Genomic DNA, 15,655 nt, shown 5'->3' with positions numbered 1-15,655 from the left:
GCTCCTTTCTTGGGCAAACTAATTGTCAGAAGACACAGGGCAAAATAGGGAGGGATTCCTCGGTGGAACCCACCAGCCAGCTAGCTTCCCAGCTGGTATAAACCAAACAAATTAAACCAAAAATCCCCATTGCTGCCAGAATCGAGGATGGCCAGACTTCAGCCACATACTTTGACTGTGTTATCCAGAGAGACCAGTCCCTGGAAAAGGACATCGTGCTTGGTAAAGCAGAGAGGCAGCTCCTCAAGGGCACAGATCGGCCCAAAAGCTGAAATGAAGGGGCTCAAACAGAACCATTGTGAGGATGCAGCATTTCCTTCTGCTGTCCCCAGGGTCGAGGGGAGTCGGAACCAACTCTGTGACTCCTAACGGTAGCACTGCCTTCAAGTGGATTCCGACCCATGACGAGCAACCACGGATGCCAGAGCAGCACTGTGCTCCACCTGCTTTTCTTGCCTGCTGTGTCTCTGGAAGCAGATCACCAGGCTGCCTTCCACGCCGCACTGGCTGAGTTCCAACAGCCAGCCATTAGGTTGGCAGACCTCTGAGTCAAACCGGCAGTTCAGTCTTGACCTCCAAAATACTCACTGGCCTGTACCCAGGGATTAAACAAACTCCTTCCTCCTCAAACGCAAGTAGCCCTGTTCCTTCATCCCTTACAACATGAGTAAGGGTTCTGGAGCCATTCAAGGGGAAGAGTGACAATAACAAAGGACAGTGAGGCCACCATTGTGCAACACCAGCAGGACAGGGAACCTGGAGTGTCACGAACAGGAGAGCACAGGGCCACAACGTAGGCGGCTGGGGGCTGGGTACTACACCATTCTGGTGATGCTGTTGGTGCTGCACTGGGAGTCCCTCTACGCCCGTCTAAGACCGTCTGAGGCCACCATGGTAAGTGAGCCCTTTCAAGTGTCCTCAGTCCTGTCAGCACAGGGTCTGGGACTTACCCACTGACGATCAACACCGAAGAGCTCAGGGCAAAGAGACCATCAGACGTCCCCGGGGGCTGCCTTTGATCCCAAGCCAGAAGCAGCTTAACGGACTCTGCGCTTAGATGCTCAGCTGGTTTTATCATCAAGCCTTGCTCCTTGAAGACTCGGGAGCAAGGGTGCCCTTTCGGGAGGTCTGTAATTAAGGAAGGAGTGGAAAGGATGCAGGAGGTGGAGGGCTGCAGGCTGGTGACAGACTAAGAGCGGAGTTTCATGTTATGGATATGCACTGCCTATCAAACCCATCCAGCACAACATACTTCTTTGTGTGAACCAGTCGATTCTAGGTAATGCTAAGCTCACTCACCCACCCACTGCCAAAGGGAGGTGGGGGGGCAGCCGATGGACCACGCTTGATTCCCATCCCCTCTGGTACCTACCTGGTTGATGCTCGGGCGTCCCTGCTTCTTTTTGGAGGTAGTGTCCAGACCCCAAAGAGAAGAAAACCTGCTCCTTCGTTTGCTTGCTGATCTGGACATGGCCTGGGTACGCCTTCTCACTCCACTCTCCCCTGTGCGCGCTGCCACCTGACAACAGCGAGAAGGCGCGTCAGCAAGGAGAGCGGCTCCAGACACCCACTTGCTCCTCAAGCCCCTGCAGGCCCCACCCTGCTAAGTGTCCCGCACCATCTCCCCAGCCCATGCTGGCCTCACAACCCACAGCGTCCTTTCCAGGTTTGCTTATACTGGACACTAGAGGGCCTGCGTGGATTCAAAGTGGCCAGCTCAATCATTTTACAGCACTTCCAAACAACTGTACTTGGCATTCAATAGGAACATAAAAACGAATCCGAAAAGAATAAGATGCATAAAGTTGTAGCACAATGTACATGTTATTTCCAAGAGCTAAATGTACTTCCTGTGAGTGGAGGTGCGGGTGGAGGGGGCCTCCAGCAGCAAGCTAAACCCCCCAGGTTGCACGCCCTGTTTTGGATGAGATTCTCCTCCAAATGCCACAGGGCAGCGAGCCTGTGCATTTGGATGAAAACGTTGCCGTGTCAGCAAAAACCAGGAAAACAACAGGTGTGGGTTCCTGTGACTCGATACTGAGCCTGAAACTACCAGTTTCTTACGTTTAGTTTTCTCAGAATTACATATAATCGCTTTCCTTACTGGGCCATCTGCTAGTTAGCTAGGCCCTAAGATCCATTCTCTCGTCTTCCCCAATCAACAAAACCCCAAAAGTAGGAGAAAGCGTGTGCACACAGACGCACACGTACAGGTTACTGTTGGGTTTGTGCCAATGCACAATGGCTCAGGTGCTGCAGGGCAGAACTCTGCTCCATGGGATTTACAATGGTCATGGCCTCTCAGAAGCAGATTGCCAGGCCTTTCTTCTGAGGCACTGGCAGGTGGACTCTAACCACCAAGCTTCCAGTGGAATGTTTAACTGTGTGCACCACCGTGGGGCCCACCCAAATGTGGGTGAGCACAGGGCACCCCAAAGTTGACTTCCCATCCTTTGCAGCAGGGCTTTGTAAGTTAGTTTCTGGTTGGTGGGATGCAAGGGGAAGGGGCTCGCAACCTTTAGCAATTGCTCTTTAGAGAAGAGGGAGGGTGTCTGGACAGAAGCATTCTTAAGGGTGGTGGAGCAATAAGATAGAAGGGGACTGGGTCCCCAATGTTAGAAAAGTTGCTTCACGGTCCCAGCAGGTTCGTAAGTTTAGGTGAAAGGAAAATAAAATTGGCATTCTGGCTTAAAACAGAGGGGTGAAAGAGCTAAACATTGCAGAGATAGCTGCCAGGTACTGACAGCTGGGGGCGGGGTGGTACAGTGTGGAACTGTCACCATCTTGCATGCTGGGGACCCAACGTCATTCCCAGCACAGCAACCACCCATCTGTCAGGGGAGCACTGTATTGTTAAAGTGCTGAACAGGTGTCAGTGGAGCTGCGAGGCAGGCTAGAAAGAAAGGCTTGGAAATCCACGCTCCAGACTCAGTCAAGGGCACCACGAACCCACAAAGTAGGATGAACGCTCTCCATCCTGCTTTGGTGAGTAGCAACTCAAGTCTCACAAGCTCGCGAGCAACCATTTAAGGTGCAGCAACCAGGCTCTTCTCTCCTCATCCCGGGCACAGAGGAGTAAAGAACATCAATCATGCATGGAAATGAGTATTAGTCCACAATACTAATGGACCCCGAATGAACCGCTAATCTACTTGAGTGTCCATGAACTAGACGTGCCTGGTGACCACTGTAACCCCAAACCCTAAACACCCTGCCAGCGAGTCAATTCCTATTCAGAGTGACCCTACAGGACAGTGTACAACTGCCCCCACTGGAGCCTGAGACTGCATCTTCTCTGTCTCCCTCAGAGTGGCTGACGGTTTTTCACTGCTGACCATTAGCAGCCCAATGTTTAATTACACCATCGCCAGGGAAGAAAATCGGAACCAAAATATCCCCAAAAGAGCAGGCTCACAGGTGGAAATCCTGAACCTCAGACTCTTGGTCACCTTTCCAAACTGGAACTGAACTCACTCCCTTGGCTCAACTTCCAACCGAACAACAGATGGGTTGCATACAGTTTGCAATAACAATAAGAACAGCAAGCCATCTGAGGTCCAAGGGCAGCCTGCCCCCGAGACAACGCTCCGGAGGCAGGAAAGGGTTCGGAAAGGGCGAAAGCAATGAGAAGTGCAGGGAAGAACTAGGACGCTTCATGTCCTGACACAAAACGGGCGTGAATCTCTTCAGGGAAAACGATTTCCTCTGTAAACCTTTACTCAAATGGCAATAAAAGCTTTTCTGAAGGCACCCCGGGCAACCCTCTGCACCACACCAGTCTGACCAGCACCCAGCACCCCACTCCGGACAGGGTTTCAGTCCACTGTACTTGGGGTCGCCGTGGATTCGGGCCTGGTGGGCAGCAGCGACAGACAAGCACAACCACCACGTACAGACAGACGCCTGACAGGGCGTCACTGCTCAGTTGGATGCCGGCTCCCCATGCAGTCCCTTCCTCAGAGAAAAGGTGCAGCCCTGAACTGTACCCTACAGCCTCTCGGCAAAGTCCTTGGAGCTGATGGACGCCTCGAGGGCCAGCCACAGGCTCTCCTGTCACACTAGGGGGTGGCGGGAGGTACCAGACCTGAAGCCTCTCTGCCTGCTCTTCATTGCCGGTAAACGTCCTAGAACTGCATGTCATAGATTCCCACACAACTCGCTCGCTCTGTGACAGAAGTCAAATGGCAGGCAGTCCAGGGGCTGAGCCGCAGTTGGGGGACAGAAGGGCGCCCAGCAGGCAGCATGCTGGTTAGAAGGCATGCCTCGTTAGGGTTTCCAGTATTGACAGTGTAAGCAACACAGGGCCATGAGGAGGTGGGCCAAGGCCCCCCACACTTACATTAGGAACAGGAACTAAGCAGCTTCTTTTCAGTACTTGGTAGGGGTTTGGGAGAAGGATTTGGGGTCCCAGATGAAAACAGTCAGATGTGCACCCCAAGAAGCTTGGTATTTTCTCAACTTAGCAACTAAGAGCATCCCAAGCAGGGCAAAGAAGAAGGTAGCGCACAAGACGTAGCATCACAAAGTCCAAGGCCATCGTGAAGATGTGCCCATGCTCTGCGTTTCCATCGCTTGTGAAGGGAAGGGGCCAGGAAGGCTGCAGAGGAATGTGGTACAACATGCCGACATGTACACCCTTGAGGGGCTGGATCAATATCAAGTTGAGCATATCATCATAAACTGAGGCTGAGAGCCACGGAATAAATAATTCTGGATTGTAACCTCCTGGCACCTTACGGGGTGCTAATGAAAAGGTCAGCAGTCCTCCACATGGAAGGTGCCAGATTTCTATCACGCAACCACCTAGCAACAAAACCAAACCCCAAGCCCGGTGCCACTGAGTTCCAACTCAGCCCCCTGTGGGTCAGAGCAAACTGCCCTCCAGTTTCCAAGTCTGTAGTCGCCACAGAAGCACCCTGCTACTCCTTTCTCCCACGGAGCAGCTTGTGGGTGTGAACCACTGGGCCAACGGGCTCGTGAGCCACGCAGAGACAGCTAGCTAAATACATTTGTATCTATATGTATTGGTGGGGGGCGTCAGCAAGTTCACAGGAAAATTCTTGATATCTTTTCATTTCATTTTACCTTGAGCGTTCTGAAGCACTCTCAAGGACACCTCTGTTCAAGCTTTAACATCCGTGCTTACAGTGTGGCTCTGAATGCTTCCTGGTTTTCTCTCTCTTGTGCATAGGGAGAGGTCCGGGTGGTATCGTGTGTGCACAATTAGGGCTGCTAATCATCGAAACCACCCGGTTCAAAACCACCAACCACTCCTCGGAAGAGAGACACGGCTTTCTACTCCCATCAAAGGAAGGGCAGCTTCAGAAACGCACAGGGGCAGGACTACCCAGTCCTACGGGGTCGCTATGAGTTGGAATTGATGATGGCAGTGAGTTTGAGGGGTTTTTTGGCACAAGAATTCTTGTTCTTACAGGCAGGAATTCTGTGCTGTTCACCGCGGCAGCCCTAACCACTAAGACATGCCTGGCGCATGCCGAACAGACTCACATGTGCGTGTTGAGTAACTCACTGCCCAAAGCAAAAGCCCCATCCTACATACCATGGTTTCAGTACGGACCCCATAATCCTTCCAGTAATTAAACAGCAACGCGTTCGTGCCCAATTAACAGACTCCCAAAATGGAACACTCCAGGAGCCACGGACTATTCAGTTACCAGCTGACCAGAGTTGAATCTGCTCCACAAAGGGCCAGTGGATTCAAATTCTTACAGTAACTGCTCTCAACGCCCCGGGGATTGCTAAACGTGAGGGTAACTGCTAGCCCCAAACAGCCCAGGAGTTCCGAAGAAAGGCTGGCAGCGGGACAGACGGGACAAGAGCTTGGGACTTTCCGGAGGAGCATCTCTGCCCAGACAATGCTCCCTTTGTGAGGGAACCTGATGCCTCTAGCATTCTGCTCATCTGTGCAAACAAGAACAATGATAACCTTCTTTCACAGAGGACAGCGGGGACCCTTCGGTTAATTACCACAAATCACCCAGCATTACGGGAAGCTCTCTTAGTGAACAGCACTTAAACCGGACTCAAATCTCCTCCCCTTAGCCTGTCACCCTCACGCCTCCGCCCCTTACCACCCCCCGAAAAGAAAGGGGGGGGGGGGTAATTCTGCACAAAGGCTAAATTGAGGAATGTTTCGACCCCAAGTTGGCAGGAAAAATTGTCCTGGGGTCAAATGACAAGGAGTGGAGGGAGGCAAAAATAAGCATTCACTCATGAGACAGTCAACCCTACCCGGGGTCCTCCACAGTGTTGCCGGCAGCCGCAGGCAGGGCGCCACGCAGCGCTCTCCTAACCTTGCTCTGCCTGAAGGAAACCCCCTGGGAAAAGCCCACTTTCCCAGGACCCACAGCCAGCTCCGGCTCACTGAGGTGCTCACAAGGAGGACAACAAAGCAGAGGGTTGAAGGTTTGGAACTCAATATTTCTTCTCTCAAATTCTGAACCAAAAATCTGAGAGTTGCTAACTCCCCACAACCACCTATCTTAAGCTGGTTAGATCTCCCCCCGACCCCTGTATTTTTAATTCGTGTTTGTATTTTCTTCCGATGAGGCCTTTAGGACAATTTAACCGTGTACACACTGTCTCACCCTTTACAATCATCCAATGGTAAACAGTACATTATTAACAGATGTGACCTATTCAACTATGTTGTTATTCTATTAATAAGGGTTAGTTAGGATTCAGGAATAGACTCTTAGATGCTTAGCATATAGTTTAGCTGCCACTCCCCCCCCGCCCCCCTCCGCCCCAGGATCAAAGTGACAGTAGCAATGTGAAAGGCTGGAAGGGAGAGGCCGGCAGAATGGCAGAAAGAACAGCAAGTTGGTAGCACAACTTCACAGATGAACCACTGCCACCAAGTGCACATGTGCAAACTGTTGCAACAGTAGTTCTCCGGCTGTGTGTACAGTCACCCACATAAACAAATAAAAGTTGGTTAGATGTTAATAACACCTCACAAAAGCAAATGCAGCTCGCAGAATATTGAGACAGGACAGAGAAGAAGGAGAAGAAAGCAGTTGGCTTCCTGTCCCTTTCTAGGAGGTGACAGCGCTGATGGATGTGAAGCAAACTGTTAAAACACGGCCATTCCCAGTGTAGAGCAAAAATAATTCTCTCCAAGATCAATCAGAAGAGCAGGGAGCTGCTTGGTGTCACTACCGAGGCTGAACCATTGGCACTGCAACTGCCCCCTAATAAAAACACCCCTTCAATTTATGGCATGGTTACATTGATGGTGGTGGTGGGAGGGGGGGTGTTATCTCTGATTTGTGCAGAATTGGCAAATGGAGATGTGGATAGGTTAAAAATAGGTGTTGGTGTCTCAGAGCCACAAACTGAAACCACTTGCTTGGTTTATTCACCCTCCTGCTCTGCCCAACCAGTCCTGAAAAGGGGGTTGCTTAATAGCTATATAGAGAGATGGTAGTCAGGGAGACCAAGAGCTGAGCTGTAATTAACAGAACAAATCAGGATGCCCGTTTTAATAACTCCAGAAATTGGCTTAAGACTTCTTTAAAAATGTAAATCTACCCCTAATTATCTGAATGATGACGCCAATCTATTTATAAAAAAATACAAACGCCTCTGACTGAATTACAGCCCTGAATTCAATTGAAGGGTACAGCTGACAAAGCAAGACAAGAGCGGCACAGCTAAGGTTTTCCAAAGCCATTTCTGGATCCTGAACCTTAACATTTAATTCCACAGCCACTGTATGAAGGTGCAGTAGGTGGGTGTTGACTTGAAGAGGCTGAAACCATACGATTTCTAAGAAGAAAGAAGTTAAAAGTACATAAAGCCATTGGCAAATTAGCAAGTACAGGAAATTACAGACTGCAGTCACACAACGCAACTGTACGATCTGTACTGTGGGGTCAGCCGGAAATGCCCCTCCTGAAGTTGGAAGTCTGTCAGGCTGGTGAATCTCAGAAGTTCTTTATCTTCTTCCTCTAATGTATCAGGTATTTCTGATTAGCAAAGACGGTAGTGCTCGCTGGTCACTGGAGTCCTTGGTCGGAGCAAACTATTAATGCATTTGGCTGCTAACCAAAAGACTGGAGGTTTAAGTCCACCCAGAGGTCTGGAGATCTACTTCGGAAAGTCCAGCCACTGACAAGTCTACGGAGCACAGTTCTATGACAACACCCCCACAGCTCACATGAGTCAGAGTTGACTCAAGGGCGTGCGTGCGTGTGTGTGTGTGCGTGCATGCGTGCCGGTCATTAAAATAATGACATTGGGTAAATCTCTTGCACAAGACCTCTTTAAAGTGTTGAAAAGCAACGATGTTACCTTGAGGACTAAGGTGTGCCTGACCCAAGCCATGATATTTTCAATCACCTCCTATGGATGTGAAAGTTGGACATTAAATAGAGAGGACCAAAGAAGAATCAATGCATGTAAATTAAGGTGTTGGCAAAGAATATTGAAAGTACCGTGGACTGCCCCCAAAAAAACAAACAGATCTGTTTTGGAAGCACAGCCAGAATGGTCCAGAATGGGAAGACTTCGGCAAGTCATCAGGAGAGACCAGTCCCTGGAGAAGGACCTAGTGCTTGGTGTAGCAGAGGGGCAGCGAAGAAGAGAAAGACCCCCAACCGCTGGAGTGGCTGCACCAGTGGGCGCAAACAGGAGCACACGTGTGAGGATCGCTCCAGGCGGGGCAGTGCTCCATTCTGTGGTACATGGGGTCACTATGAGTCAGAACCTACCTGCCACCACCTAGCAACCCATCATGATAAAGTGACACTAGAGCAAGCTAAGTCTAAAGAGATTTGTGTGCAGTGTAGGATGCATGTTCATATAACGGAGCTATAGATCATGAAACGTGTCCGTATGAGCTCTCCGCCCCACCCATTTTCCTATGGCTAACATGAAATATACATATCTGCACCAAAGGCAGTATGCCGATTAAAGATACTGAGAGCTATCCATCACCGAACATCACCGAAGCTTCCGTATCCTTCCCATTCTCTTGGCACACTCATTGAGGCCCTGCATCAAGGAGAGGCTGGTGTAATGTATTACAAAATCGGTTGGAGCAACGTTGTGCATCTGCTGCAAAGGGTGGTAGAGCCAGAAACCCGCCCGCCATGGAAATGGAGTGAAAGAGGCATGTCCAGATCAACGTATCCCCAAACACCATCGGTGCTTCTACTCACCAGCGCATGGAAAGATGACACGGAGAAGATTCCAAGGCGACCCATGGCTACTTTTGTCGGTCGACTTGCAAAAGCAAGTAGCCTCTTGGGGTTCGGCAGCTCCCCTCCTTGGAGGCTGGCTAAATAACAGCGGTACCGAAATAGGTCCATCTGGAACTGCTCCAGATTTTGCTCCCAAACAAAGATCTACAGGGGCAGACATTGGAAAGAGAGGGGGGGGGGAGCCACAGGTGAGAAAGGGGCAAAGAAAGCTGAACAACTTTATGCAACACAAGCCTTACGAGTGAGTGTTTCGTAAAGGTGCTGATTGGCGAACAGAAGGAGTGGCTGCCCGAGCTTCTTACATACAGAGCGCACAGGCAGTACCATTTTCAGAGCTTTTCTTCCCCCTCTCACCGCAGTGCCCTGAATTCAGAGATCAATAGAAAGTACATTGATTGTGGCTCAGCACCTTTCTACTATATGTTTTATGCTGGTTTGCCTGACGGGTCCACCAGCTCTGAGCTCAGGACCACAAACCAAGGCGGAAGAAGTGAAAAACGTCAGCAAGTGCAGATGAACGACATGCTGTCTGAGGAGGTGGCTCACAGGTGGACCAGGGAAGCAGCAAAGTGAGCCTCCGTGAGGCAGGTAGACTGTGGGGAAGAGGGGTGTGGTGCAGAGCACACACCTGGGGAGCAGGAAACACTAGATGGTGGGGAATCAAATCGCAGAGCCCCTAACACAGCTCCTCTTTTCATTCTTAAATGAGAAGAGAATGCCTCCTTCCTGAGGCGGATGTGATATTTAAATAAGAGGAGGCAAGGAGAGGGCTTAGTACAGGAGTCGGCAAGACATGACGGCTCGGGGGTACTGTATGTTGAAAATGACACAGATCATGAGTAATGATGGAGAACTAGCATTTTGCGTGGACTTAAACTCCTGTGTCAGGTAAACCAATACGCACACTGCAGCAACTACGCGAAGGAGGTGGGAACAACCCAAGCGGTCATCAGTAGAGTGATGGAGAAGCAAAACTGGGACTTAAGACTCACTGCCATCCAGCCCATGCTGACTCACAGCGACCCGACAGGACAGGGTAGAACTGCCGCGGGAGTTCCCAAGACTAACTGTTTACGGGAGTAGCGAGCCCGGTCTTTTTCCCGTGCAGTGGCCGGTGGTTTCGAGGTGCTGCCCTTTCGAAGAGCAGCACCCCCCCCACGTAACCCTTACAGCTGCAGGGTTTCATGAGACAACACACGATGGAATACTAAAGGCGGGTGGACAACGGGGACGAAGCTTCAGAACGCTATGTGGTGTGAAAGCGGCCAGACACAAAAATAAAAATGTTGTGTGACCCCACTTATGTAAAATATCCAAAATAAGCGAACTCATGCGGACAAAAAGCAGATGAGCGGTCAACATGGGGGGGGGGGGAGAAGAGAGAGCTAATGTTATAGGGAGACAGAGCTTCTTTATGGGGCTAACAAAAAGCTCCCAAAACACAGAGTGAGTATGTTTGCACAGCATTTAGATTTAGTGAATGCCACAGAATTAAAGACTTGAAAAGGTTAACATCAAAAAGGATTATTCTATGGCTGTCGAGTTTTAAAACGTCCGAAACAGGGAAAGCGCCGTGGCAGAGCACACGCTGTTCCAACACAGCTGACAGTTGCAATGAGATAAATGACGTTTACTCAATAAAAAAATAAAAAGCAAAAAAACAAAAACCAAAATGACGTTTACTCACATATTTGCTTTCGAAACATTAGCCTGACGTACCGACAGCTATCACTGATCTGTACACAATGAACTCTTCCCTTTTTCGCAGGCCCCCACATAGAGCAGCCACCCTCGGGTTGCTGCCTTTAACCACCACCCCGCCTTCACTAAGGGGTCGGGAAGGCACTGCCACCACCCTAGTCCAGGTCCACGTGAAGCTTGGTGCTGTGGGCAATGCAATGGCAGACTTCTGAGATGAAGCACGCTGCAGCCCGGAGCTGGAGGGCTCCCCTGTTGGCTTTCTGTCTTTCAGGCAACGTGAATATTGTTCCCTTTAGCTCATAACAAGCAACTGCGAACAATGGGTAAAGAAAACTGACAGTCACAATAAAGACTTGAGCTGTGATGATGACAGGCTGACAAGGAGATAACTGGGGGGAACTGAGGGGCGGGGGCACGATGGGAGCTGGTGCTGCTTCAAAGGCTGCAAGGCAGCAAGAAAAACTTGAAAGACCGAACCATTGTACCGGGGTCTGGAAGCAGAATAGCTTACCTGATCCAAAATAGTTTTCTTCTTCTTCGAATCGGTGACCGCAGACAGCTGCATCTCGCCCATCTTCTTCATCTTTTCGTCCATGTCAATCTTCTGCTCCAGCTTTTTTATCTCGGACTTGAGCAGCCGGAGCGTGTCTTCTTTGTGGTGATGCCTGGCCACGGCGGCTGCGCAGGCAGAGTGGATGGCAGTGATCCAGTTCTCCAGCTCCGTCTGGCTGGTGGTCTGCACCGGGAGGGGGAGGAGGAACAGCCACCTCTTAGGAAGGTAACAGAGCCCGAACTCAGATTTCCAGAGACACACCACGAGAGTCGAGGGGGCAGGTAAACACACCCAATGGAGGAGGTCGGCCTCTCTGACCTCCGTTCTCAGAAAAACTGATCAAAAATTCCTCTAAGGTGAGACACATCCCCTGGACAGCCCCCCCCCGACATACACACACACGGGAACAAAGCCATCATATTTGTTCCAACGTATTCACGGGACTGCTTGCACATGGGAAAAAACACACACAGGCAGCTCCACGTCTGGTCACGAGGTCGTGCTGGGTCCACGGTGGGTCACAAATGCATGAGTGGAGCTAGAGGTCAGTGCTGGCTATTATGGGTTGAACTGTGCGTCAACGACAGATATGTCGACGTCCCAAGCCTGGTATGTGTGCATGTAAACTCTTCTAGAAATAAGAGCCTTTGAAGATGAGCCCAGGGAGCACAAGGCCATACTATGGACTGAGGTGGGCCCTAATCCGCCGCGACTGAGGTCTTCAAGGAGGGAGAAGACACATACGCAGAGGGAGACGACACCTCTAGTGGATTTCACTGTGGCGCCGCGGAACGTGTGCAGGACTCTTCGCTGCTGTACCTGCAGTTCTATTTGGAAACAGCTTTGCTGTGAGCTCAGTGAGGTCCTAACAAAACCTAAGCAAACTCACTTTGGAATCAGCCGATCCCAACAGAGAGATCCTGTGTGAAGAGCAGAGCCGGCCCTGTGCCTTTCCTAGGCGGGATATCTTGATGGGAGCAGAAAAGCTCATCGTTCTCCTACTGAGCGCCAAGTAGATTCAAACTTCTGACCTTGTGGTTAGCAGTCTAACTCACACCTACTATGCCACCAAGTATCCCTGAGGTCATATCAAACCCCCCAAACCTAACTTACTGCCATTGAGTGGGTGACGACTCATAACAAACCTACACAACAGAGTAGAACTGCCCCGCAGGTTCTGAGAGGCTGTTTATGGGAGTAGAAGTCTCATCTTTTTCCTGAGGACTAGCCAGTCAGCCTAGTAGCTCACAGCCCAAAGCATAACCACTATGCCCCAGGGCTCCCTGAGGCCCTATCAATATAGGGTAAATCCTACGCCGAATCACGGAGGAGTTATAAAAAGACCAGAGTAGCCAGAAGTTCAGCCACAGGGGAAGACAACTACCAACTGAGGATCCCCTAGGCTGAGACCCCAATTTGGACGTTCCCTGGTTTGTAATGCAGCAGTTTGTTGTTCTGTGGAAGATTCTGGGTCTTTCATCAGCACTACAACTGCCAAGAGTGGCGTGTTCCCCAGGGGCTTTAAAACAAGGCTGGGCCACGCCCACTGAGGCGCACTGACGCTTAAAGGGGGATTGCCACTTGAAAGCATGCTCCTGAGAGGTGGCGATCAGGATATATTTGTGAGGAGGTGGACCCTGTGTAACGACTTCTGATAATTGAACTCAGTCAACGCATTTTCTACAAGCAAGGGAGCACCGGGAATTAACCCATCTCCGCTTAAGTCCGATCGTGCAGCTACTTCACGGGATCACGGCCCCTGGGTCCTCTGCAGCACAGTGCTATGCAGATCCACATCAGTCTGAACTGACACAGCGGCGACCGATGGTCCTTGTTTTCCACCCCTTACTGCAGCCTAATCCTGACTGATGAACCAGCCAAGTACAAAATGCATTTTTAAAGGAGGTGGTGCTTTTTAAATGAGCATTTAGGTGCAATCAACTTTAACTCCACCATCAGACATGGTCCCTACTTATCACAATAGCCTTTGGCTTGTCTCAGTTACTGAAAGGGGTGCCACATCCTTCCTTCCCTCCAAACTCAGCCCAGGGCAACACACTCCCCCCAGCTGGGCCAACTGAGGCTTGCTTCCCATTGGAGAAGGAGCGATGAAGGCAGCTGATGCTAGCCAGTCGTGACGTTCAACATGCCTGGAAAGGTGTACACTTCACTCTGCCAAAGTAGCTCTCCTGGAACTTGGGGGATCCGACAGATAGGAAGGGGGCTGGAAATCAAGCTCCTAACCCCAGATAAACATAAATAGAAATGTGTGATCCTGGCTTTAAGAAATATGTAGCCATCAGCCCACCTGCCCATTAGGTACAGCAGGCTCTCCAAACTCTTTGAGAACCTGTCAGCGCTCTGACGGCAATTCCATTAGAGGGAAGGGGTGCCCCGCTGTCCTGTCTAAATAAAGCAGCAGTCCCTGCCACTCTCTTATCATTAAACCAAATCCATTTCTAAGAAGCACAAGTCACTAAATGAGCTTTTCCACAAAGTCTGTCCTTTTCAGTGGCAAACACTGCGCTGTGTGTGGACAGAGGGTGGGCGGGCGGGCCAGCCGGCTGCTTTAAACAGCTAGTTAAGTGCAGAAAACACGAGAAACATTTGATGACAGTTTATAGGCCTAACAGCTGAAAGCAGATCAGAGCAAACCACTAACTCGATGTGTTGTTTTCCTCTGTCTGTGGTCTCCCCAGGATTTCCAGTCCTAAACCACTAATACCACATCACCTTCTAAAGCCACCCACTGGCATTGAGTAGATTCCAACTCATCCTAAGATTATATAGGGTGGGTCTCTGGGACTTTGGAAATCTTCATGGGAGCAGGCAGCCTTGTCTTTCTCCTGGGCCTTCTTAAACCAGGCATGTTAGTCAGGTTTGCTAAAGGGCTTCTGCACCAGAATCCAAAAACACACACGCACACACACACACACGCATACGCACGCACGTGGGTGCGGCAGTGGCTCCGGTAGCAATAGTGGTTATGCGTTAGACTGCGGTCTGCAAGGTCAGCAGTTTGAAAATACCAGCAGCTCCATAGGAGAAAGAAGAGGCTTTATCCTTCCATAGAGAGTAACAGGCTAGAAAACTTACAGGGGCTGTTACCCTATTCAATAGCTTGTTACAAATCAGCAGACTTTGGAGTTTCTGTGTGTGTGTGTATGTGTGTGTGTGTGTGTGTGTGTGTGTGTAAATATATATATAAACATCCCACTGCCACCAAGTCAATCCCAATGCCTATTAACTCTAAATAGAGTTTCTCCAAACCAAAGCAAACTCAATGCCATCGAGTCTATTTCATTTCATAGCAACCCTATAGGACAGGGTAGAGCTGCTCCGGGACTGTAATTCTATTTTTTTTTCAGAACTTTTGATTTTATTTTTGAAAAGAATCAATTTACATCTACTGGAATTTTTCTTTCTGTAGAGCCTTCGCATAGCTGATATCTACTTAGTAAGGATCAGTAGCTATATCCAGGTCTGAGGAAATAGTAAGTTGTTTTATAATTAATGTTCCAGTCAAGGTGATATTAGAAAAGATTTTCCCTTTGATGCTAAAATCTGAAAATATATAATATCTGTTCAACTATAGAAAACATTTTCTTTCACTTAGCAGACTACAGTGTTAACATTTTCTGTTGTTGAAAAAACATGAGCACATGAGGTAGAATGAAATTCTACTTAACCTATAATTAATCGCCTTACCTTAGTTTAGAGACTGTAATTCTTTATGGATGGAGAAAACCCTATCTTTTACCCATGGAGCGTCTGGTGATTTCGAATTGCTGATCTTGAAGTTAGTAGCCCAATGTCTAATCATGAATGCCACCAGGGCTCCTGGTAAATAGGACTCAGAGGCGTTACATCATTACAAGAATAAACAGCCTCATTTTTCTCCTGCAGAGCTGCTGGTGAGTTTGAACCACCAACCTTGTGGCTATCAGCCCAATGGCCAGTCAAGAAGGAAAGCAGGAAGAACACCCAAAGGTGCTCTTTTGACTTCCTCATCATGCCTCCCCTCCCAGGCTCCTTGTAAGGAAGCTATAAAAATGTTAGGGCCTTCGAGAAGCTCAAAAAGAAAAGATGGAATTTAACAACGTGGACTTGCCCACGAACTTGCTGAAGACCCTTTTTCTGTATGACGGTCCCTGAGGGGCTACGCAACATTCTT

At 49.6% G+C, this 15,655-nt stretch overlaps 1 protein-coding gene across 1 annotated transcript in view; it reads right to left on the bottom strand.

Moving 5' to 3' along the window:
• The window catches only part of TIAM1 (TIAM Rac1 associated GEF 1), a 464,634-nt gene that overhangs the window by 102,514 nt on the left and 346,465 nt on the right, over positions 1-15,655 (bottom strand). The window contains exons 9-11 of the mRNA XM_075542381.1: positions 11,440-11,664; positions 9,186-9,371; positions 1,373-1,519 (exon numbers count right to left, since the gene is read on the bottom strand). Of these exons, the coding sequence (XP_075398496.1) occupies positions 1,373-1,519; positions 9,186-9,371; positions 11,440-11,664 (558 nt within the window). The remainder of the gene's footprint in view (positions 1-1,372; positions 1,520-9,185; positions 9,372-11,439; positions 11,665-15,655) is intronic.

Source organism: Tenrec ecaudatus, chromosome 2, assembly GCF_050624435.1.
Source record: "Tenrec ecaudatus isolate mTenEca1 chromosome 2, mTenEca1.hap1, whole genome shotgun sequence".
In the NCBI taxonomy this organism is placed as follows: domain Eukaryota; kingdom Metazoa; phylum Chordata; class Mammalia; order Afrosoricida; family Tenrecidae; genus Tenrec; species Tenrec ecaudatus.
Note: the sequence above shows the minus strand (reverse complement) of the source record. Positions and strands in the feature narration are given on the sequence as shown.